Genomic DNA, 23,646 nt, shown 5'->3' with positions numbered 1-23,646 from the left:
AAATTGTTTGAATACCACGAGCACTTAGACGCGCAGAACAGAAATAATCTACTTAATAAATATTAAATCTCATTAACTCTATTAGAAGTACATGCTGAGTGACTGACGTTATTGGTTTGCTCTGAGTTTGCAGTATTAATGTTTAGGCTAAGTTTGCTAGTTGTTTTGTTTTCAAGATCTGAGATAAACAATTTAATAAGGGATTTAAGTATGACTGTAAATTTAACATCAATTAGTGTTCAAACTCAATTTGGAAAAATTTAACACTGAATGAAGCATGAGTTGATCATTGTCATATAGATTTTGTGATTGTTTAACCATGACGTCTCAGATATACTTCCTAAAATAGAAGCTTTACGTGTCGTTGTTTAGGTCAAAAGTGTATTTTATTCTGGAAAAGATTATTTGTTTGTGTTATTAGGACACCAAGTTATCTATACATCTATATAGTGGCTTAATGGTTTAAATGTGCAGTAAGCAATTTTTGAAAAACACTAGATTTGACCTCCGTGTTGTGCTGATACTCTTATTACACTTGTAGCCAATCAGCATTAAGAGTTGTCTTTTAATAGCCGCATTTCCACTGTCGGGCCAGTGCGAGCTAGGGCTTTTACTATGGCTAGGGCTGAAGTCATGTCGCATTTCCTCTGTCGGGCCGGTAGCTCGCAGCGCGTCACGCAAACCCCGCCCCCCACAACACCCCCCGCATCAAACGTCACACAACCCACCCACTTAAGCGGGAATCAGCCAGATATAGCACACCATCGCATCAACACGAGAGCAATAAATTGAAGACATCTGAAACAAACAAATGACACGTTACTGTAAAGCAGTACCTTATATGTATTTACTAGGGGTGTCAAAATTAATTGTTTATTTTTTTCAGTGCACCGCGATGCAGACGCGGACAATTCGGTATCGGTTTAGTAATAATCATAACCGGTTATTATGTACTGATGCCATTTATCTCCTATGCATTCTGTCGCGAGGGAGGTGAGTGCCGGTGTTAATATGGTGTAACACCTGCCCGTGGCATAGGCAGTATAGGCAAATGCTAAGGGGGCTTTACATTCAGGAGGGTGCCAGAAATGAGCGCGGTTAAGTTGGTTTTGTTTTCAATATTCCTGACACATTCAGTTATAGCGGCAGTAACTCAAAAACCTCTTACTCAAAAGATTTAAAGTCCTACAAAAAGACAAAGCTGGTTTCACAGCTGTATTTTTCTATTTTTTTGCTCGACATTACGACCACTGCCCCTTTTAAGCCCTCGTAATATGCGTTTAGCCGGGAGAGCTCGCGTGGAGCTCTCAGAAGGGACCGTCGGAAAAGTGCTTTTTTTTTTTTTTTCGGGGTTTTATTTTTTTTTGCTCAGCACGAGCTCTCCCGGCTTAACGCATATGGCCAGGGCTTGTTGTGTGTGTGTGTGTGTGTGTGTGTTTAGTGCTGTCTATGTGTGTGAATGAGAGACAGTGTGGTGATGTGTCTGTGTTTATACAGACAGCTTGTTATAGCCTCCTCTCAAAATATAACACTGTGTATGGAAAGCATTGTCGATGCATCGAAATATCGAATTGAACCGAATCGATGGGATGGCGATCGTAACGGAACCGTGAGACTAGTATAGGTTCACACCTCTTGTATATATGCACAGGCCTGTGTGTTCTCATTCATCATATTCATTTACTCGCCAACCCACTGTTGGCATTTTACATCGAGTGGTCTCGCCAGCGCAGGGAGCACACCATCCATAATATAACACCACAGAAACTCTCTGTTAATAACTCGGTAGAAAGTGTATTTTTTAACATTCTCATTTAGTTAGACACTGTCAAACATTCAGCCCAAATGCTCCAGAGAGACCTGAAACACATTAATTTTTCCTTAATTGGTGATTCCCCTTTATATAAGAATGTTGAATAGTATTCTGTGATCAGGCATCAACAGGCAACATATAATACTGTAATCTGGCATCAACAGAGCTGTGAAGGGAGCGCACTTCTGCTCGGTCTCACATTCACATACAGGCATCTAAACGCGCACGAACACACCTTTTTAAACTAGACAAAAACTCTCGAAAACCTTTACTGTCTGCTGTGTCTTTAATATGGTGTAATTATGCATTATTGAAACATCAAGGAGGACGCAGCAAAGAATGTCACTTATAAATTAAAACTTTATTATTTTTTGCAAGAGCCTTACGTTTATAAGGGTGATCATAAGCAAAAAGACCCCAGCCTAAGGCTAGATGTTTTCTTTTCCTTATTTGTTTATTCGTTTGGCGCATGTACTCGTGTGCGATATAGTATGCTAGAAACATTATGGGAGTTAAGTAGTATGTCAGAATTCATAGAATTTGAAAAGCAATATGTGTGAAGAACTGCTACTTCTGACGAGATTCTCATGTGTGCGCAAGTGTGCATCGAATGAATGCTACGCAATCCCATGATGCACTATGAGAGAATTCATGAATGGGAGTGAAGCGACACAACTGATGCAGGTAGATCATGTGATGATAACAAAATGGCAGATGCAGTATGTTCAAGTTCCATTTATACTGTATAGAACCTACTTTTGTTACAATCGAGTTTTTTGTTTAAATTCAAATGTAATACCTACTGAGTATTAGGCGATTTCGAACAACTTAAAAAAACGAGCTGAAGTCCTATTGATTTATAGGTGTTGGTGCTTTAAAAAACAATGGTGGCGAAATCGCTAAACAACTTTACATCCAGCAAGGCTATATAATGATATATGGTTGATTTCATATATAATTTTATTTAAACGAACCACTTTAGGGTTGTCACGATACTGGAATTTATAACTAATTGTTAATGAAATTTAAAAAGTGTCCATTTCCCAATAATTTTTAAGCGCTGTTGATCACGTTCTTAAACTGCACTGATTTGCCATTGTGTTCACATTTCACAGCTGTGATTCATCTGCGAATCACTCATATGTCAGCTTACAGACAAACCAGCCGATTGACGTGACTTTAAAACCATCCAGTGTCCCTGTATCTGTGGTTACACTCAGTAAACAGCGGGGAGCCAATTACAGTCATTTCTATTAAGCATGTGAACACAACAGCAAATCAGCGCTGTTTAAGAACGTGCACAACAGCACTCAAATGTTAGCAAGAAATGGACGGTTTGAAAGTTTCAGTATTAATTTATACCGAATTCTAGTGTTGTGACAACCCTAGTAGGCAATTTCAGATGCAGCTTAAAAAAAGAGACGAAGTCCTGTTGATTTATGAGTATTAGAGTTTTCAAAAAACAACATTGTTGGCAAAAATCGCTTGACACAATTTTATATTGAGCAGTATTATGCTGTGTTCACCAGACGCGACTGAAGCGTCAAGCGAATGATTTACATGTTAAGTCAATTCAAAGGTGCGAATAGACATCCTGCTGCTTGATATGTGCAAATCAAGTGGCACGAGTTAAGCGTTTCACATAAACATAGCTACTATCTCAATAAAATTCATGTTAGCCGTTTAGCGTTGAAGCTACAGTCACCATGTCTATTGTTAAGCGAATTTGATGCGCGAATGAAGCAAGTAAACTTAAAATGTTCACGCATCTGTTTACGCGCGAATAATGTGATTTATCTACGCGTGCCGCATCTAGTGTGAACACAGCAGTAGGGCTGTTTGAAGTTATATTGTTGATTTCATTGAGCTATATTTTAACAGTTTTATCAGTGCCAGTTTTAACCGTTTAAGGTTACGTGCTGACTGACTGACTGGTGCATGATACATGAGGCCAGCAAACACGGCGTATAGCTGTTTCACTTTACTTCAAGATGCATTTATATCGCTCTGTAGGTCTATTAGAGACGTTCATAAATATTCCTAGCAAATCTAATAAATGCTGGAGACATATACGCACTAAATCACACTTCAGCAGCATTTCTTTGAGAGCACACGAAGATCTGAATGGTCTTGAAGTGGCTTATATTTGAGGGGGCGTGCAAGAAGTTTTGTGCACGAGCAGAGGAAATCGACGCACAAGCAAAGAGATCCGCATTCATGCTGTAGGCTATTACATAAATGCGATCTCGACTTCTAATATTGCGCTCATCACATTTGTCATTGAAATAATGCCACAGGTAGTTGGTAGATCTGTGTGAAAAAAGGCCGGTCGCCACAGCTGGTAAAAAATCCTAGAGGAAACACTGCTGTACATGTGCGATGACTGTGCAATGCTTTCAGAAACAACATGGACAGAAGAGAGTTTGAGTGAGAACGCATGATAAGAAACTAAATGAGTTTTTCTTACTGTCAACACTACCAACTAGATTAAAAATGTGTGGAAAATAACTGTTTTCTAAAATCCATTTCGTCTATGATTTTTTTTTTCTAATCACTGCTTTGATACAAACATAGCATACATTCAATTTCAGTATTCATTTAATCTTCTGTCACTTACAAATTATAAGTAAGATCAATTAATTAATAATTATAATTAATTAATTATAAGATCATTTAAGTTCAAAGTATAACGAATGAAGAATCTTGTTGCACAGTGTAATGGTCATCAAATTAGGAAAGACCATCTGGAGCACTCAATATAAACAAACATCATTTTTTAAAAAGCTCATTTTGCGATACTATTACTAACATTGTAAAATACTGAATCACTGTCATTTGAGTGTTCAATACACAGCAAATATTACAAAGTATTGAGTTCATTAAACAAATGACGCACAGCACTACTGCGGTTACAGAAAAGTTGGGCTGTTGTAATTCACTTATATTTTAATATGTTTTAGTGCTATTATAATCTGCTATTGAAAAATAAAATATTTTTGAACGACAAGCTGTAATGTAGCCATAACGCGATGAATTTTGGCGTGGCGCCCCGCAATGGAAGAATGAATGTAGCTGAAACCATGCACTCTAAACATATGCACATGATACACTCTATACATATCCACACATGATAGAGAGAGTCTTATGATGCAGCATCTGTCTGACGGTCAGAAAAAGACTCATTTAGTTTCTTATGCGTTTTGTTCTGTCTCAAACTATGTTCTGTCCATGTTGTTTCTGAAAGCATTGCACAGTCATCGCACATGTACAGTAATCACAGATTCAACACCGGGGTATGCTGAATTGATTAACAGTGGGCAGGGAATAAAACAAAGCACATATTTACTTGTTTTAGCATGAGGGTTGGAGTTCTATTTAGTGTCTAAATAAAAGAAAAGAATAAATAAATAAAATAGTTAAAGAATAATTAAAGCGTGTCTCATAAAAAAAATGGTTTTAATATGTATTACAGAAACGTGTGAAGAAAACCCTTACGTCTTTATCTCATGCCACCAAGTTTCCCAGTACTGTTTTAGTCATAGACGGAAATGGGGGTTCAGATCAAAGGCTGTGGTTTCCATAGAAAGATCTGTCTCATTTGTCCCTCCCGCTCTTTAATATACTACGATTCATGCTCTTTCTACACAAACCGAAAACGTGGGTTTCTCAGAAGCGCAGGTTATTTTCAGAGCTGCTGCATCACTGAAAACTCCAGTCACTTTCGTTTATGTCATTCAGCTTTGTCTTTGAGTAGTGTAGTCATGACCTCAGCGGCTTTACTGTCTCGCTTGGCCTCAGATGACTTCCGTCTTTGACTTTGGCTGATAAGGGATGGATGCCCCACCTATTGAGAGCCCTGCTGTTGGGTAAACAATTTCAGAGCCGGCTGCACACGTGCCTTCCAAATTTTTGTCTAGGGAGGGTCGGATTTTGTTAATTAGAGAGTCTGGGTGGTGGTTATCCACATACTCTGTTGATGTGGACTTCTCTAGGAGAAAACATTCACCCAAAAAATGTAAGTTATGAGTCGATGTGAATTTGATCTCCGATTCAAACTCAAATCCGAGAACACAAACGAAGATGATTGGGAGAATGTTCACAATGCCTTCTTTTCATATAGTGTGAGTTGAAAGAGGTTTTAAAGCTATAAAAATGCTGCTTTTTGTTTGGGAGGCTTGCAAGGTTTTTTAATGCAGGGTTTGATATCTAATAAAAGGTTTGCTAGTGTCATCCGTCATGATTTATTTACTCTCATGCCGTTACAAATGCAAACGAACACACAAAGAGATGTATGTCGAGATGCAATGATAAACCACACATTCCCATTTCAAATATGTGACTATTCAAATTCAGATGAGATGGTAAACATTACAATACAGATGGAAGAGGAGTTTATATGAATGAATTTCTAAATTAAAATTATGTGGTATGCAAATACTGTGCCAATCCATCCACATGCACTTCATGCTAAAGTATAAATCAGCCTTAATTCATAGTTTTGGATAAAAACATAGCTAGAGACATCCACATTTGCAACATAAATACTTTGGAAGTCAGTTGCTGTTTGGATACGGGACCTGAATTACTGCTGGTTTTACTTCATTTACTTAAATTTTATTGTATGAAAAAGAGCAGCATGTATTTTCTATTAAACCTCTCTATGTGTTCCTCGAGAAAATAAACAAATCATAGGGGTTTGATTCTTAATGCGAGTGAATAAATGCACTCAAAAATAAATATTTTTGCTGGTTGGTCAGAGTACTTGCCTACAATGATGCAAATCAACACAGTTCTTGAGTTTGTTTGGGAACAACTTCATTGTTTTAAGTTCAATCCTCTTAAATTTACGAAAACAATTAAATAAGTAGCTCCTCCTCCCATACTTGTCAACACTACCAAGCCGAACAATAACAGGGCTTGTGGTACAAATCGTCGCAATGTGTAGTTACAATTTTTAAAAGGTGCGAGTCGGCGTCAGTCACAGCTATGGGTGAACAACTCTGTGAAGGCTATGCAAGACGGTTCACATGCATTCAATGCAGAAGCATAAATCAACCTTAAGCCTGGTTAATACTTCTGCGTGGAGTGATCGGCGTGATCCACGTCGACCGGCCTAGTTTGTCTACAGTAAATGTCTACAGTAAAGTTGTACGGGTCGTTCACATATCATATGAGAAGCACTTCTCTCAAAACAGATGTTTTATACACAAATACTTCTGTATAAATGTTTATTACTAACCTCTCTATAAAAATGATATAATTATAACTGCAGATCAATGACAGTGTGAAATGTCTACTGTAATGTCTGCCATTATATTAAATAAATAAATGCAGCAAAAAAAAAGTAATGTGCTCCTTTTTTTCCGGCTTCTCCTTTGTTTGTTTTTTGTGTGTCAGTCTTGCATTTGTCAGTTTCTGAAAGGATCGGATTTTCAAAAACATGTCAATAATCAAGCGCACGTTATTATCAATGTTATTATCATCAGCTCAAGAACTTATTTCAAATGAAAGACAAGAAAGCGAAACCGCTCGAGCTTTAGACTCGTTCATAAAAAAACTACGGGGCACAGGGTAAAATCTGCTCTTCTTGGCTTTGTGGTTGTTCATCAAGACGCCGACAAGGTTTGTTTGAGCTCAAGTCGACCATAGCCCCTTTCACACAGTGATACCGGTAAATATCTGGAAAATTTCCGGAACGACTTTACCGGTATATTCAAAAAAGCGCTGTTCACACAGGCGAGGACATTACGGAAATTTTCCGGAAAAGAGCATTCACACATCCATTGCAAAATACCGGTAAATTCTGACATCATTCACCACAAATGAGCTTTAAACGGCTGCGCTTGTATTTGTAAACATTTGACTAAATTACAAACTCTGTGGATGATCAATATTGTGAACAACTTTCGCAGGATCACTTTCACATGTCGAGATGTTCATAATATGTGCGTGTGCAGGCGCTCACAGGCTGTTTCACAGGCACACGCAAAGCTTGAAAGTAAACAAACAACGGCTTATCATAAGCATCTCATCGATCATTATTTACACAGTTGACATAAAGAAGAACATATAAACGTGATCTGACTAACTTCTAGCAGCTAAATGTGTCTGGAAAAATATTCAAAGGTTTTTATTCTCACAAACCGCGCGGACGTAAATGCGTCTGACTGTTGTGATTGGCTAAAGCAGACGTCTCACGTCAGCACGTTCTAGACGTGCACGTGCTTATTACGGTAATCTTCCTTCTGCATTCACACATCGCAGCATTCCAGCAAATTGCCGGTAATGTTACAACTTCTCTTTCCGGAAAATAGCCAGAACGAATTTACCGGTATTTTCAAAAAGGACCTGTTCACACATACAACCTTTCCGGAAAATTGCCGGCAATTTTCCGGAAAGGTCTGTATGTGTGAAAGGGGCTCATGGCTCATTATTTTATGTGTATATAATTATGCTGTAATCTCTCAGCTGTGTATTTAAAACATGGCGGTTCGTTTGTTTTCATTCTGGCTTGTTGCGTGAGCGAATGACGCATCTCTGTAAACCAATACCGTTCAGCTGCGTGTCTAGCTCCGCCTTTTGGTACCCTTGGTTCCCTTTGCAAAAGGTGCCGAAAAAGTGGTACGGTACGGTTCATTTTTAGGTACCCTTTGACAGTGGAAACAGTCAAAAAAGCGTACCGAACCGTACTGTACCACCCAGTGGAAACGGGCCATATATTAATAATCAATTTGGGACAAGATGAATGCTATGACACAATGATGGAACCCAGCATTTATTACATTGTGATGACAGCCTGTTCATTTAGTTGCAGAAACATTGAGATGATAATATGAACATATTATTTGCTTTTAAACATGATGACTGAGGGGCAGAAGGCTCATCCTGTTTTTTAGAGACTCGGCCAAATGATTTTTATCCTCTCCCTCTGTCATATTGGCTATTGCCAGCTCCTCGTCCAACAAGCGTGCCATTTTGCCTCACGGCTTCACATTGTGCTCTGAACAAAAGCATCCCACTCACCTGGGGTGAGAGAAAGCCGAGGGTGTTTTTATCAAACACTGAGCCTCAGTTTTCTCTCTGCTACACTTCTCCAAGCTACAACCACATTTACAACCATATCTGAAGACTCAAGTTGCCTGTAAGTGCTTCCACATGAACACTGTTTCCTTCCCAAATTCTTTATAATTGGACTCACAAAGGTGTGGCGTTTTTCCGCCCCATCCCAAAAGAACATTGAGGGAATCACATAGTCGTGAGTCACATTCAGGGGTGTGAACCAAGAATCCGTTTGTGTGCTTTCGAGACTGCTCGTGACCAGATCTGTCGTACTTTTTTTATTTTTCACTCCCCTCCTTTTTCCTTTGGATATTTTTAGCCACGGCGCTGGTGTTGCTGTGCACAGGAACACCCCATACACACACTTCCACCCTCCCTTTACCATGTGCTAACGTGTCACACACATACACACTCTGCCATCTGTCTTAGCATTTGCGTTGAACCCAATTGTGAAAGTCAGCCGTGGCTCGTTTTTAAATAAGTGGCCTTGTTCGCCTTAGACTGTGGAAGCATTATATCCGTTTTACCGCCCCAGAGCTGCTGTAGAGGCGGGAGGAAGAGCACGAGACCCGTGTGCGTATACAGATGAGCGGGAAAACGGCTAGGTGGAGCCTAGCGAGGCAGCGGAGCCCAGCAGCGGCACACTCAGGCAGCCAAAGGGCTTCTCAGGACGCTGTTGACGGAAAGTGGGTCACTGGGTCAGGCAGTGGTGGAGCTCCAGCGGCAAGGCTGAGCCAGTTCAGCAGGGTCATTTCACATGTTACGCACAATATGCGGTTAATTAACCTCGGCTATTATTCCTATTGAGATTAGATCTATTAAAGGGCCAGTGCAACATGTGTGGGGGTGTACAAACCTTTGTTTTGTTTTACACCAAATTGAAGTATGTGGAATTTAACACCTTTTTTTGTATTTATATGAAAAAGTGTTATTGTTCAATTATTGAAATTACTTACAAAAGTTGTATTTTATTATGGGTAACATGTAACAAAAAGGTGGAATAAGGTTAGTTAATGTATTCGCTTGTTAAGTGTGACGTCATGCGAACCGGCTTCCAGGTCTAAGCACTATATCAAACTGTATGGGGAGACCCAGCAAATGGTATCAATAAATCTTTACAAAGCGTTGTAATACTTTTGAAAATCACGTTCGCTATATATAAAGTGATTAATCTTTAATAAATTGTTAAAATATTGGCGTCTGTGATGCGTGTGTACCATTACTTTATTTTTAAAAAATGACTTTAATGTGTGATATGACTAAAAAGGAGTCAAATGAATATTTTCTTAATTCCGATGAGTAACGGCTTGTACCTGAAAACTGAATTTCATACGTCATGACTTAATAAGCGGATTTATTTACTAACATAATCAATACATTAATTACAATATTGATTGACCTTATTCTTCAATGCAGAAGTGTGCTCATTTTTGCAGTTATTTTAGAACTTCCGATTCAATGTTTCCTGGGAGAAATGACAAGGAATAACAAAAGGCAGAAAACTGGCAAAATACTTGCTCTACAAGCAAGTGTGTTCATGACTATACATTAAAAGAAGAATAATTTAATAATAAGGGATTTTTAATCTGTAAAAAATGAATGGAAGTGAACGAGAGCGGAAGTGTCGAGCCAAAAAAATTCCAATGGTGGCGCCCACTCATGGGTAAAGAACAAGGTCAATACAGAATGTTTGTTAATGATTTTAATGATAATAACTTTATTTAATGAAAATAAAGTTGTTAGTTTATTAACTCTGTTCAACATCTAATGCTAACAAGAATTAATTTTGATTCTAAAAATGCAATGGTAAATGTTGAACTAGCAGTAGTACATGCTGTACAACTGATGTTTGTTATTAGTTGATTTTAGTAAATAGATGAACTAATGAAATCTTGTTGTGAAATGTGAGCATATTATGTTTATTGTAAACATATTTCTGTAGTTGAAATAGAGCCACAGTAATCTGAAATCAAACATCAAATTAAAACTGAACTGAAGCTAAATAAAATCTTATCAAGAACGACAGAGATAGGGCCATCACTAAATACGAACAGTTTTTTTGAATCAGTTATTGAACTTTATGACATGTATTGTGAGAATGATCAATTATATTTAACCAGTTTGTTGTGCACACACTTCCCATTTTAAACTCTATGTCCTTGTTGCATTTTGCTAATGTTTGTGTAGCTCGCAGAAGTTGAAGTACTGAAATGGTTTGAACAGAATCGAAATAAAAGTAAAGTCTGCATGAACAGGAAGTTGCTGAGACTACTTTTTGAGTATTTTAATGTACTTGGGGGTGGGTCATCCTCTTATAACAAGCTAATTGTCTTTGTATTACGGATGTAACGGTATCAGAATTTCACGGTACGGTAATACCTTGTCATGAATGGCACGGTACAGTATTTATTGAATCATTTACAGGAAAAACAAAACTAATGAAAATACTCCAAAAAAGTGCCAAAAGTGTCAATGACATACAAATTAGCCATCTATCTGTAAGCTTCGAAACGGGAACTTCAATTTTTCAATTTTAATTACAAAAAATTATTAAAGGGTCACGAAACACTAAAACACATTTTTTGAGCTGTTTAAAACACTATTAAGACACCTATATTTCACTAAAAAGTGTAAATTGGTTGTTTTTGCGTTATTTCAAGCAAATTCGTACTTCCGGTTTGAAACGAATTTTTGAAGTTGCGTCACGGCCATGACATAATAACGTTGTATTCCAGCGTGCAGACTGGGCGTCTGTGCCAGAGTGTGTCTTATTACGTCTTACAGTGCGATGCATTAATGCATGAGTAAGGCTTGGTTCAAACCAATCAGCGCGCTCTATTGTGCAACTTCATTAATATTCATTACTGTCAGAGTGTAGACGGCAGAGACGCCACATTGTATTGGCAAAACAAGCGTGAAGTGTTGCTTTTATAGTTTGCTGCAGTTAAGTTTTGTTTTCATTTTCTCTTTGTGAGAGCGCAGCTGGCAACGTGTGTGGATTAACAGTGTACGCGACGCGATAATTCGACTACAGATGTCCATGTAAACAGTCACATTGTCCGCTGTGGTTGTGTGTTTTGACTCTGAAATTCAGCGCGCCCAAATAGACACTCCCACACCAAGCCTCTTTTCTTCCTCCGACACTCCCCCCTAAACAGAGCTGGACATGCCCACTTTTCTGACTTTTTCCAAAGTAGAGGTGTGAAAACACCCTGCTGAAACGAGGGGGTTTCATGGCCCTTTAAACCATGTAAAAAAATAAAGTTTCAATTTAGTATTGTTGAAAACTCATCACATTAAACATTTAATAACTCACTCACTCACTTGGATAGAGATGGGTTTTAAGGAAAATTATCATGTAAATATAATCTAGTAAAAGCTGGTATCTCTGGGCATTTACAATGTCCCCTGCTACAGAAAAAGGTTTCTGGAAAAAAAAGAGGTTTCTGGGACAGAGATATGACTTGGCCCAGGTTGACAGCAGTGGGTAACGTTGTGCATTGTCTTTCCCCCACTCAAGAGGACAAGGTATGAGTGAGATAGAGGTATCTTTGCGGTACAAGTCTCTGTTTCTGCAGTCCCCATGACTGTTATTAGTCGTATTCCCCAACTTGTATTTCACCACAGTCTGGCAGTGCCTGCATACCGTTTTTTTTTTGTCTGTCACCTTTTCTCCTTTCCCGTATCTTTTTAGAGAGAAACCGAAATGCTTCCACACATCCGATTTAAAACCCGCTTTAGGTTCGATCATTTCCAGCTCTTTTTCATCTCCGCTAATTGCAGCACACTCCATTTCCGCATTACTGGATCTGTAGCGACAACAGACTGCAAAGGATGATGGCCACGCCTGGGCTGATGGGAATTGTAGTTTCCGCTACCACCCGTTCGCTTCATTCGCCTGAGCAAATTTTCTCAGAAGAGCTATAGTTTTATCGAGTCATGCAACTACGGTAATATTGAAAAAAATTGCTATTGCGGTATGATGTTATTTACAATACCGTTACATCCCTACTTTGTACACTTAAGTTCAGAAAATTATTTCGTATTCATATGCAAAAAAAATGATCAGGTAAACAAACCTTGCACACTGAGTTTGATGCCAATCCGTAACAAAAAAAAAAAAACTAAGAACATTTTTGAGTCAGTTCAAGCAGTGATATTTTAGTCTTCTCTCTTCTCCAAAGAAGAAAAAGAAAGGACTAGGCTACATATTTTGTTCATTTAATACTAGCTTACATAGAGAGGAAGGAGAGTTCAGCTCATTATCAAAGATGAACTGCAACTTCAAAGGTGGAAACAAATGGTCAGACTTTGATTGAAGATTATCAAAACAAGCTTTTTTCAGTGTGTTAATTTGCATGGAAATTTACCTTAAGACTAACAATGTAGCTAGCAAAATAAACACTGTAAATTTTGATTTCATGCAGACTGTAAACTCAAAATCATTATGTAATTAAATAACAGAGAAAAATTCATTAAACATTTAAGTGGTGTAATACAGTGTTTTCTTTAGGATTTTTTTCCAGCTGTGGTGGCAGGCCTTTTACACAGATCTACCAACTACCTATGGCGTTATTTCAATGATAAATGTCGTGAACGCAGTATTACAAGTCGAGATTGCATTTATGTAATACAAGCATGCGAATCTCTTTATTTGTGCACCTATTTTGTGTTAGTGCAAAAAACTTCTTGCACGCCCTCAAAGATATGCTGCGCAAGTGCGATTTAGTGCGTTTATGTAATGAGTATGTCTCACATATTTGTTACATTGGCAAGAAATATTTATGAATGACCTACAGAATGGCATTAATGCATCCTTAAGTAAAATAAAATGAACATAAACTCCAGCAAGATAAAGTCATTGTCTATAAATAAAGTATAGTTATAGAATCTGTTTTCATCTTAACTGAAAGCTTAGTAGTGTTAGCTAGCCTCACGTGTCAGTCAGTCAGCATGTTACCATAAAGGGTTAAACAAATAATGCACAGCACTACTACGATTACAGAAAAGTTTGCTCTGTTATAATTCACTTACCGTTTATTATGGTTTGGTGCGATTATAACCCGCTATTAAAAAAAAAAACTAAATACTGAAGGTTTTGAATGAGAAACTGCAATGTAGCCATGGCGGGATGAATAGTATTAAATATTATTATTAAATATTTAAATAGCTAATATAAACTTTTAATTACTTCTATAATAGTTTTGTATTTTAAGCAACGGAGATAAATAATTATTTTGCTTTGCATTCACTAACTTTAAACATACGGGATGGCTCAGGGTGATCTAATATACTTATCTGAACCCGTGTGCCTGATGAACTTGTCCAGCAGCTTGAAGGTGCACTGTGTGTTGCAGAATAAGCTACAGTCGTGATCCGTGACCTAGAACCAACTGAAGAGGTCAAGTTTCTGTTGTAGAAACTAAGAGATGTACAACTACAGACCACATGTTAATGAACTTTGCCTATAATTGAGCTTTTCTTTTCTATCCTTCTCCAGGATAAACATCATGATGCTGCACACGAAATCATCGAAACCATTCGGTGAGTCCATTACCTGTTTTGATTTGATATTATTATTATTATTATGTGTGGTTTGCTGATTAAGTTTTGTTATTATTGACTAATTGTTGGTATTCTAAAAGTAATAGTGATTCTTTTAACAATATCAGTGTTGAGTTCCTGCTTCATAGATGTGGAAACTGATACATTATTGTTTTTAGGATTCTTTGATCATAGTCAACTTTAAGAATTTATTTGCCATTTTTAGATCATAAAAATCTTTCACTTTTGAAAGCTTTAATCCTTCATAAGCAAAAGTAATTTATTTTAATGGTACTTTAGAATGGGACTTTTACAGAGTTTCCAAAAAAAATATGATGCAACTCAATAGTTTTTGATTATAATTCAACAGTGATGGTTCTAATACACGTTTCTTTAGAAGCAGAGAATGCATCATATATGAATGTGAGACTCAAAATTGGAGTAATGATGCTAAATGTTCTGCTTTAATTCACAGAGATAAATACAATTTTAAGCTCCAATCAATAATAAAAACGTTATTCAAAATTGTGGAAACCATTTAAGAATTTTTAATTGCACAAATGCAACCTTTTTAAAAGTAGTTCATATAAGAAAATGTGGATAAAAATGCATGACCTGCTGCTTTTTGTGTGTATAGCTGGGTGTGTGAAGAGATCCCAGATCTTAAGCTGGCCATGGAGAACTACGTTCTTATTGACTATGACACCAAGAGGTGAGAAATGTTCTCTTAAAAAGAAGAAGCTTTAAAATAAATAAATATTAACATTGACTGTTAATTTTTCTATTCTATTTAGTAGTTATTATTTATTTAAAAGTGCCATCTTTGTATTTTTGCAGCTTCGAGAGTATGCAGAGACTATGTGATAAGTACAACAGAGCCATCGACAGCATTCACCAACTGGTACGTCAGATCTGTCGCGATAAAAAACATATGATATTTTAAACTGCGTTTGTAAATGCAAATTGAAAAGGGCAAGCACAAATTGTTTCATACATTTGTGTATTGATAAACGTAAACAGTAATATAATTGGTTAAAATAATTGAGTCCAAAATACAACAACTGCATACTGGAGCGCAATTACTGCATACGGAGCTTTACTATTATTATTATTATTATTATTATTAACTTGAACTTCTATGTTTAGCTGCTTTGACATAATCTACATTGTCAAAGCACTATAGAAATAAAGACGAATAGACACATGGAAATGTGTATGTACATGTTACTTAAAATATAATAAAAAGGAATTGGAAAAAAAAAAAAGAAAGACGAATTGAATTGAATAAAAAAAACACATCCCCAAATGTAGAAATGGCGAATTCACCACCATAATTGGGGTAAATCGGTTTTAAGTACCGGTTAAATTTAAAGCTAAACAGTGAATTTTATCTGAATGAACAGAAAGTTTAGAAGATTTTAAATTTAGTTTAGTATTATTGATTAGGGGCGGGGCTTTCTATTTGTGCATCATTCCCTTATAGCAGACTAATGCTGCTGTCACACTAGAGTTGTAAAACTCTGTCGTATTGCGCTGTGAGAAGAGGCAGAATTAAACAAGTTAATTAGATATTTAAAAAGGCGAGTGATTGGTCCAAATTAAAAATTTCTTGTCAGAAATTCCACAAGTACGAGTTTAAGTTGAACTTTGCAACTGCATGAGCTTGGGTTTCCACTCTGTCGCATTCACATGCGTATGAATGGAAGTCTATGAGGCAAAAAGTGCAGTGATCACGGCTTAACAGTAAGAGAGCTGCGGTTAAAGCCATCAAACTGACCTCAACAGAAAAACCGCCACTCTAAACATAAAAGAGAATGCTCACAATGTGATTGAAGATTTTCAAAACAGACCATTAATTTTAGTAGATTAACCTGCATGCATTGTTTCGACTAAAGAATTGTGAATTTTGCTTTCGTACAGACTTTGAAGCGCAATGCCAAATGTTGCTGTTTTTACCTCGAATAACATGTAAAATTGTGTGTTTGTGTGTTGTGCAGTGGAAAGGGACCACCCAGCCTATGAAACTGAACAAGCGGCCTTCCAATGGCCTGCTGCGTCACATCCTGCAGCAGGTCTACAACCACTCTGTCACCGACCCGGAAAAACTCAACAACTACGAGCCATTTTCTCCAGAGGTATACGGAGAGACCTCCTTCGACCTGGTGGCTCAAATCATCGACGAGATGGAGATGATGGAGGAAGACACCTTTGTGGATCTGGGCAGTGGTCAGTAACATCACTTTGTGAACGTTTGTACTAGTGCTGGGCAATAAAAAAATGTATATATGATATAAAACCATATTTTATATCATTCGATATTTAAGGAATAATAGGATTTAAAATTTTTTTAAACACTTTGTTTTCATTTAGCAACATTACTAAGGCAAATAATTTTAATAGTCAAAAAAAAGTAAACAAAATAACTGATCTATTTTCTCTAAATTAAACATAATCATTAAATAGACTCTTAAACTTGATAAATAAAATCTAACAAACACTTTAGGGTAGATAAACATCTGTGAGGTGTCAATAATAATGATGCAATAAACCTCTGTAAAATTCACTCTGTAAACAAACTCTGTAAATTATGACAGTCAAATTGGAGCTTTCATGTAAAGGAACTAACCATCATTATTCAAATACATACTGCATTCAGATGGGGAGCTAGTGGTTAGGATGCACAAGAAAAGAAACCAAAAAGCCACTCTAGCGACATCCTTACATTCTTTTTTTATTTGCAATCTTCTCACTGCTGCTAGCCATGGCACTCGTTTTCTTATCTATTGTTATTTTGACCTAAAATGACAAGCGCGCACACATGGTTTCCTGGAGCATTTACAATGGATATGTTTCAACAAGGTGCGGCTAGAAAATGCGCGCACGTCAGGCGTCATGTGTGCGCATCGCTTCCATACGCTTCCATACGCTCAGCAGCCACATTTTAATCAAACTATAGCCTGCATAACAAAACTTCATACCGAATCTTTTTTTTTTTTTTCGATATTGACATTGGTGTTCGGACAATAAATATCTATACAGATTTTAGTGCCCAGCCCCAGTTTGTACTACGGTTAGTGCAATTCAGAAAATGGAAATAAAATCAAAAAATACAATGGCTGAATCAAGACCAAAGTTAATCTTAATGGACGTTAATTTACACATAATTGGAAAGTACAGCAAAAACTCAAAAAAAGCAAAATAATAAAAATAACGACAAGTAAAAAAGAAATGCAGTTGTGGATTGTAAAATGCATCAGCAAATTTGGCTACTACAATTTATTATAAATGGGCCTTTAGGGGTGAAGTACAATAGAAATGCAACGGCAAATAAAAACAATTAATTAATTAATAAATAAAAAAAACATCAAGTCCTGGACCGGTATCGGTCCGTGGATCAATTGGTACCAGGCAACACAAGAAATCATTAATCATTTCCGTTTTTATTATTATTTCTGTCTGAACATATTTTTCAACTGAAGTGCATCTCAGAACTCTTAACATGATCTTAAAATCCATGATACATACATCTTCAAATTTAATGTACAGCTTTCATCTCCTCCTTTGCAGGGGTCGGTCAGGTGGTCCTGCAAGTTGCTGCGGCCACCAATTGTAAACACTACTATGGCGTGGAGAAAGCAGACATTCCAGCTACCTATGCAGAAGTACATACATAAAATACTCCTTAAATAGCCCAAAAAAGTGGACGTTTTACATTTAATCTTTACATCTGAATGTCTTTACAGTCAATGGACAAAGAGTTTAAGAGGTGGATGAAGTGGTATGGCAAAAAACATGGCGAGTACACGGTGAGCTTGTTCAATTTTTGTTTATTCTAAACTCATTGTGGCTTATGGGATGAAATATATCAATACTGATGTCATTTGGGCAGCTGGAAAGGGGAGATTTCCTTTCAGAAGAATGGAAGGAACGAATAGCCAGTACAAGGTATGATCAAATACAGGCTAGTAAGATTTACAAGCTTTAATAATCTTGTTTTGCTCTTTTGCTCGCATGTGTGCATATGTCTTGTGTAAGTCTGTAGTATGATGTGTTCTTTTGCAGTGTTATTTTTGTGAATAACTTTGCCTTTGGTCCTGAGGTGGACCACCAGTTGAAGGAACGATTCGCCAACATGAAGGAAGGTTCGTGGAGTTGAATTTGATATTACAGTATGGATGCACACTAGTTTTATTTAAGCATCACGTTAGAGTATTTCAGTCACTTCTAACTTAAACTGAAAGGTACTTTTCTGTTTACATTTGAAAGAGAAAGGGATCTGTGTTGGTGGAGCTTAAAGGCACCTGTGTCAACATGTCATTCTTGACCTTTGGCTCCAGTCAGACTTGCTTGTATTGACCTGCAGATGTCAAGGAGATGATCTATATGGGTTAATTTTTTCTGCTTTGTTTCCTGGCTCAATTTCATTCTCCTACCTTGTAGGTGGAAAAATTGTTTCCTCTAAACCATTTGCACCTCTTAACTTCAGAATAAACAGCCGAAACTTGAGTGGTGAGTATGAAACATTAGGTCACATTAGGTTTTTACTACAAAATGATTACACAATGTAAAAATAAAGTACAATTGCTATCATGTTTTTGGTACTTTGGTGGTTAAACGGTGATGCATTGTAAGGCACCGCTTCCTTGAGAAAAAAAAATGTCAAAAGCGAAGCAATTCCTGATGTATAACTTGTAACACACTTTCATACCAAACAGATTTGTGCATATAATGTTTGGGAAATCGGCATAAAAAACCTTCACGTTTACAACTTATCCTCAGATCTTTATCAATGCAAAAGTTTATGTGAAATGTAAACCAAAATGTTGTATATTTTCATCATTTTAAAGTAAACTATTGGACCTAATCTGAAGTCTTAAGTGTGAAACTTTCAACCTTACACAACCTATTCAATTTCTGTTAGTTCTGTTAATTTATGTAAATACTGAAAACTGGAGAAGTCTATCATCCTTACAATTTCTATATCCTCTTGGTCACTGTCCTAAATTCACCTGAAAAGTCTAGCTTTAGATTAAATCTGCAAAATAAAATTATTCACCCTTTAACAATTTCTACTGGTTGGCTCACCAATTTTGTGTAAATGTGTAATGTGTATTTATATATCGCATTTATCGTGTTTGGCCATACACCCAAAGCGCTTCACAATCATGAGCGCAGTCTCTCCACACCACCTTCAGTGTGCAGCATCCACTTGGATGATGTGACGGCAACCATAAGACAACGGCGCCAGTGCGCTGACCACACAGCAGCTATAGATGGAGTGGAGAGACAGTGATAGAGCCAATTCGGTGGATGGGGATGATTGGGAGGCCATGATCGGTAAGGGCCAATGGAGGGAATTAGGCCAGGACCCTGGGGCTACACCCCTACTCTTTGCGAAAAGAGGCATGGGATTTTTAATGACCACTGAGAGTCAGGACCTCAGTTTAATGTCTCATCTGAAAGACGGCGGTCACTGACAGTATAGTGTCCCTTTTACTATACTGGGGCATTAGCCCTGATTAAGGCTGATTCATACTTTTGTGTCAAGTGCACTCACACAAGCAGCCTACGTATGGTCGCATAGCCCTCACCATAGCTGTCGATGACGCTGATGCCCAACTCTCAAAAAATGTAACTACACGTCGCAACAACGTGTAACGCAAGATCTGTGATTGCATGACTTGGTAGCGCTGACAATTGTGGGAGGAGGTGAGAACTGCGTGAGCACCGTGAGAACCGATGCAGCGAGTGTTTACAAATGTGAAGTCCCGTGAAGGAGCTCCGGATGGAAATTATTGTTTTGTGTTTACCTTAGTATTAAAGTTGTTGCACGTCCGCCGATTTAGAGTTTGAGCCACTTGTACATTAAAGTAGTGTTCAGAAAAAATAAAACACCAGTGAAGAAACTCGACACAGAGAAACATAAACACCTACTGCCAGCTACCATTTCTGGAGTGTTATTGCAGAGCAACACACACAGCATGCAGAGGTATAAATGCACGGCTACCTGCATTGCATGTGCCGTGGGATATGCCGATCCCTTAACGCAGAAGTAACCGGTCTTGGGGCTGCACGATGGTATGGCTATGGCCCAAAACCAAAAAAAAAAAAAAAATGTGTCTGTAAATAGCCAGCTTTACATTAAAACTTCAACCCAAAATGAAATGTGCATAGTAAAATCGTTAATCTTTTCAAAATTCTCATTTCTACTGGTTGGCTTGGCAAATTTGCGTAAAAAATGCTTTGTTGGTAAATCGCCAAATACACATTAAAAAAACTTCAACCCAAAATTACATCTGCATAATAAAGTCATTCATCGTTTCAAAATTCTCATTTCTACAGTTTGTTTTTTCTAGGCAAATTTTATAAAAAATAAAAATAAATTCTCTGTGGGTAAATTGCCCAATTTACATAATTTCTCATTGATCCTGGTGGCTCACCAATTTTGTGTAAAAAAAAAAATCTTAATTTTTATTGGTAAATTGCTAAATTCACATTAAAACTTCAAGTCTTCATAGTTAAATAATTCACTTTTTTTTAAATTCTAATTTCTCCTGGTTGGCCCGCCAATTTAGTGAAAAAAAAATAAATAAAAAAAATTCTGTTGGTAAATTGTCAAATTCACATAAAGCTTCAACCCCTAAATGAAATTTGCACAGTAAAACTTACTGGTTGACTCACCAAATCAAAAAACTACATTCACTATTGGGAATTTGCCAAATTTATTGGGGGAAAAATAAGCTTCAACCAAAAATGAAATCTTCATAGTAAAATTATTCACCTTTTCTCCTGGTAGGCTCGCCAAATTTGTGTTGAAAAATGATCTGTTCTTAAATTGCCAAATTCACATAACTTCAACTCAAAATGAAGTTTGCATAGTACAACCTACTGGTCTACTTGTTTGCTCTCCAAAAAAAACAAAACATTATTTATTGTGAAATTGCCCAATTCGCTTAAGAAAAAGCTTTAGCTGGAAATAAAATCTAAATAATAAATGATGAATCCTGAACCAATCAGAAAGTCCATATGAAAAGCCTTTCACTCTTTAAGCAAAATTCTCAACCTCATTGAGAGACTGGAGCTTACTTGTAAAAGGAGTAAATGTGATCTTGTCTTTACATTTGATGCCTATATGTAACAGGCTTTTTCTTCATGCAGATATTGGCACAATAATGCGAGTTGTGGAGCTGTCCCCTCTGAGGGGTTCGGTGTCCTGGACAGGGAAGCCAGTCTCGTACTATCTGCATACAATAGACCGCACCATAGTAAGTGTGCTTTCATTCGTGACAAGCTGCTTTTGTTGTTCCTCTTGGTGTACAGTGGAAGTCTAATTTGCATTAGCCCTTATTGCTAGGCAAATGATGTTAGACAGGCCTTTATGTTTTTGTGAAACACTGAATTTCACATGTTTGAGTATTTACACAAATCTGACTAAATACTTTCTATTTGCAGCTTGAAAACTATTTTTCTAGTCTCAAAAATCCTAAACTCAGGGTAAGCCTTTTCTGTTTGATCTACGATGTTGTTCATGAGTTTTTGGACAAAATGTGAAGCTAATTCTCTTCCCACAACACATGCGGTGTGTTTTTGGTTCCAGGAGGAACAGGAGGTTGCCAGAAGGCGCCCACAGAAGGACAGTAAAGAGAACAAGAGCAACACCACCACCCCGACCAAGCCTAAAGAGCACAAGGTAGACCTGCAGGACAATCATTCATTCACATCTGCAGAGTAAAATCATAGTTTGTTTATGGATAGTTCATTAATTCATTCACTTGTTCATTCATTCACACAACTGCATGGTAAAATCATTGGTTATTTGTGAATAGTTTGTTCGTTCAATCATTCATTCACGACTGCATAGTAAAATCATAGCTTATGCATAGTTCATTCATTCACAACTGGATAGAAAAATCATAGTTCGTTTATGCATAATGCATTCATTCCCAACTGCATAGTAAAATCAGTTCATTTATGGATCGTCAGTTCATTCATTCGCTGATTCATTCATTTATTAATTCATTCATTCACAATCGCATAGTACAATCATAAATCATTTATGGATAGTTAGTTAATTCATTCATTCAATCCTTCATTCAAATCATAGTTCTTTTATGCAAAGTTTATTCATTCATCATTCACATCTACATTGTAAAGTCATTGTTCAGCGTCCATAGTTCATTCATTCATTCACAACTGGATAGTAAAATCATAGTTCAACATCTATAGTTTGTTCATTTATTCTTTCTTTCATTTATTCATTCATAACTGCATAATAAAGTCGTAGTTCATTTATGGATGGTTAATTCATTCTCTCATTCATTCACAACTGCACAGTAAAATCATAGTTCAGTTATGCACAGGTCATTCATTCACAACTGCATAGTAAAATCAGTTCATTAATGGATAGTTAATTCATTCACTCATTCATTTACAACTGCAAGGTAAAATCATAGTTCAGCATCCATAGTTTATTTGTTCATTCACAACTGCACAGTAAAATCATAGTTTATTTATGCACAGGTCATTCATTCACAACTGCATAGTAAAATCAGTTCATTGATGAATAGTTAATTCATTCACTCATTCATTTACAACTGCAAGGTAAAATCATAGTTCAGCATCCATAGTTTATTTGTTCATTTATTCACAACTGCATAGTAAAATCATAGTTCATTGATGCATAGTTTATTCGTTCACAACTGCATGGTAAAATCATTGTTCAGCATCCATACTTTGTTCATTCTTTCATTCATTCATTCACAACTGCATAGTAAAATCATAGTTTTTATGCATAGTTTATTCATTCATTTATTCACAGCTGCATAGTAAAGTCATAGTTAATTTATGCATAGATTATTCATTCATTCACAGCTGCTCAGTAGTCATGGTTCATTTGTGCATAGTTCGTTTATTCGTTTATTCATTCATTCATTTATTCACAATTGCATAGTAAAGTCATAGTTTAATTAAGGATAGTTCATTCATTCATTCATTCATTCATTCATTTTAAATGTATGCAATACATATTTTCATATTTTACACATCTTGTAATTATGTACTTGAAGTAAAATTAATTGTTTGAATAAAACATAAAAAATAAGTGATACATTTAAATATCTATTCAACTTTATTTTTTATAATTTAAATCTAATAGTTTTATCTACCTTAATTATATATTTATCTATCCTTTTATGAATTTTTTGGTTTCTATGTTCGCATTTTTTTTAAAT

General features: G+C 36.7%; 1 protein-coding gene and 2 long non-coding RNA genes across 23 annotated transcripts in view; 1 reads left to right on the top strand and 2 right to left on the bottom strand.

The window, feature by feature from the left end:
* LOC141380320 (uncharacterized) overlaps nucleotides 1–20,509 on the bottom strand; it is a 371,569-nt gene extending 351,060 nt beyond the window's left edge. The window contains exon 1 of the long non-coding RNA XR_015521956.1: nucleotides 16,063–20,509. This is a non-coding gene — a long non-coding RNA (uncharacterized LOC141380320). The remainder of the gene's footprint in view (nucleotides 1–16,062) is intronic.
* Nucleotides 1–23,646, top strand: part of dot1l (DOT1-like histone H3K79 methyltransferase) — a 61,362-nt gene that overhangs the window by 3,635 nt on the left and 34,081 nt on the right. For all 19 annotated transcript variants that reach the window (XR_015521943.1, XR_015521939.1, XR_015521938.1 and 16 more), the window contains exons 2-13: nucleotides 14,373–14,416; nucleotides 15,054–15,128; nucleotides 15,254–15,317; nucleotides 16,414–16,642; nucleotides 17,984–18,078; nucleotides 18,160–18,222; nucleotides 18,306–18,361; nucleotides 18,479–18,558; nucleotides 18,857–18,925; nucleotides 21,575–21,681; nucleotides 21,869–21,910; nucleotides 22,014–22,106. Coding sequence is in view for 10 of the 19 variants with exons in the window: in XM_087304284.1 (XP_087160410.1) it covers nucleotides 14,373–14,416; nucleotides 15,054–15,128; nucleotides 15,254–15,317; nucleotides 16,414–16,642; nucleotides 17,984–18,078; nucleotides 18,160–18,222; nucleotides 18,306–18,361; nucleotides 18,479–18,558; nucleotides 18,857–18,925; nucleotides 21,575–21,681; nucleotides 21,869–21,910; nucleotides 22,014–22,106 (1,017 nt within the window). In the remaining 9 variants the exon portion in view is untranslated. The remainder of the gene's footprint in view (nucleotides 1–14,372; nucleotides 14,417–15,053; nucleotides 15,129–15,253; nucleotides 15,318–16,413; nucleotides 16,643–17,983; nucleotides 18,079–18,159; nucleotides 18,223–18,305; nucleotides 18,362–18,478; nucleotides 18,559–18,856; nucleotides 18,926–21,574; nucleotides 21,682–21,868; nucleotides 21,911–22,013; nucleotides 22,107–23,646) is intronic.
* LOC147831566 (uncharacterized) lies at nucleotides 1,333–5,197 on the bottom strand. Of its 3 annotated transcripts, none has more exons than XR_015521959.1 (3): nucleotides 5,066–5,197; nucleotides 3,198–4,179; nucleotides 1,333–2,789 (listed from the first exon to the last, which is right to left on the bottom strand). It is a non-coding gene; the product is annotated as an uncharacterized LOC147831566 (long non-coding RNA). The 3 variants fall into 3 exon arrangements; XR_015521960.1 differs by having other exon boundaries at nucleotides 5,077–5,197; XR_015521958.1 differs by lacking the exon at nucleotides 5,066–5,197 and having other exon boundaries at nucleotides 3,198–4,314.

This window comes from Danio rerio, chromosome 22 (assembly GCF_052040795.2).
Source record: "Danio rerio strain M-AB ecotype USA chromosome 22, GRCz13ab, whole genome shotgun sequence".
Classification (NCBI taxonomy): Eukaryota; Metazoa; Chordata; class Actinopteri; order Cypriniformes; family Danionidae; genus Danio; species Danio rerio.
The sequence above is the reverse complement of the archived record's forward strand: the minus strand, read 5'-3'. Positions and strand labels throughout refer to the sequence as shown.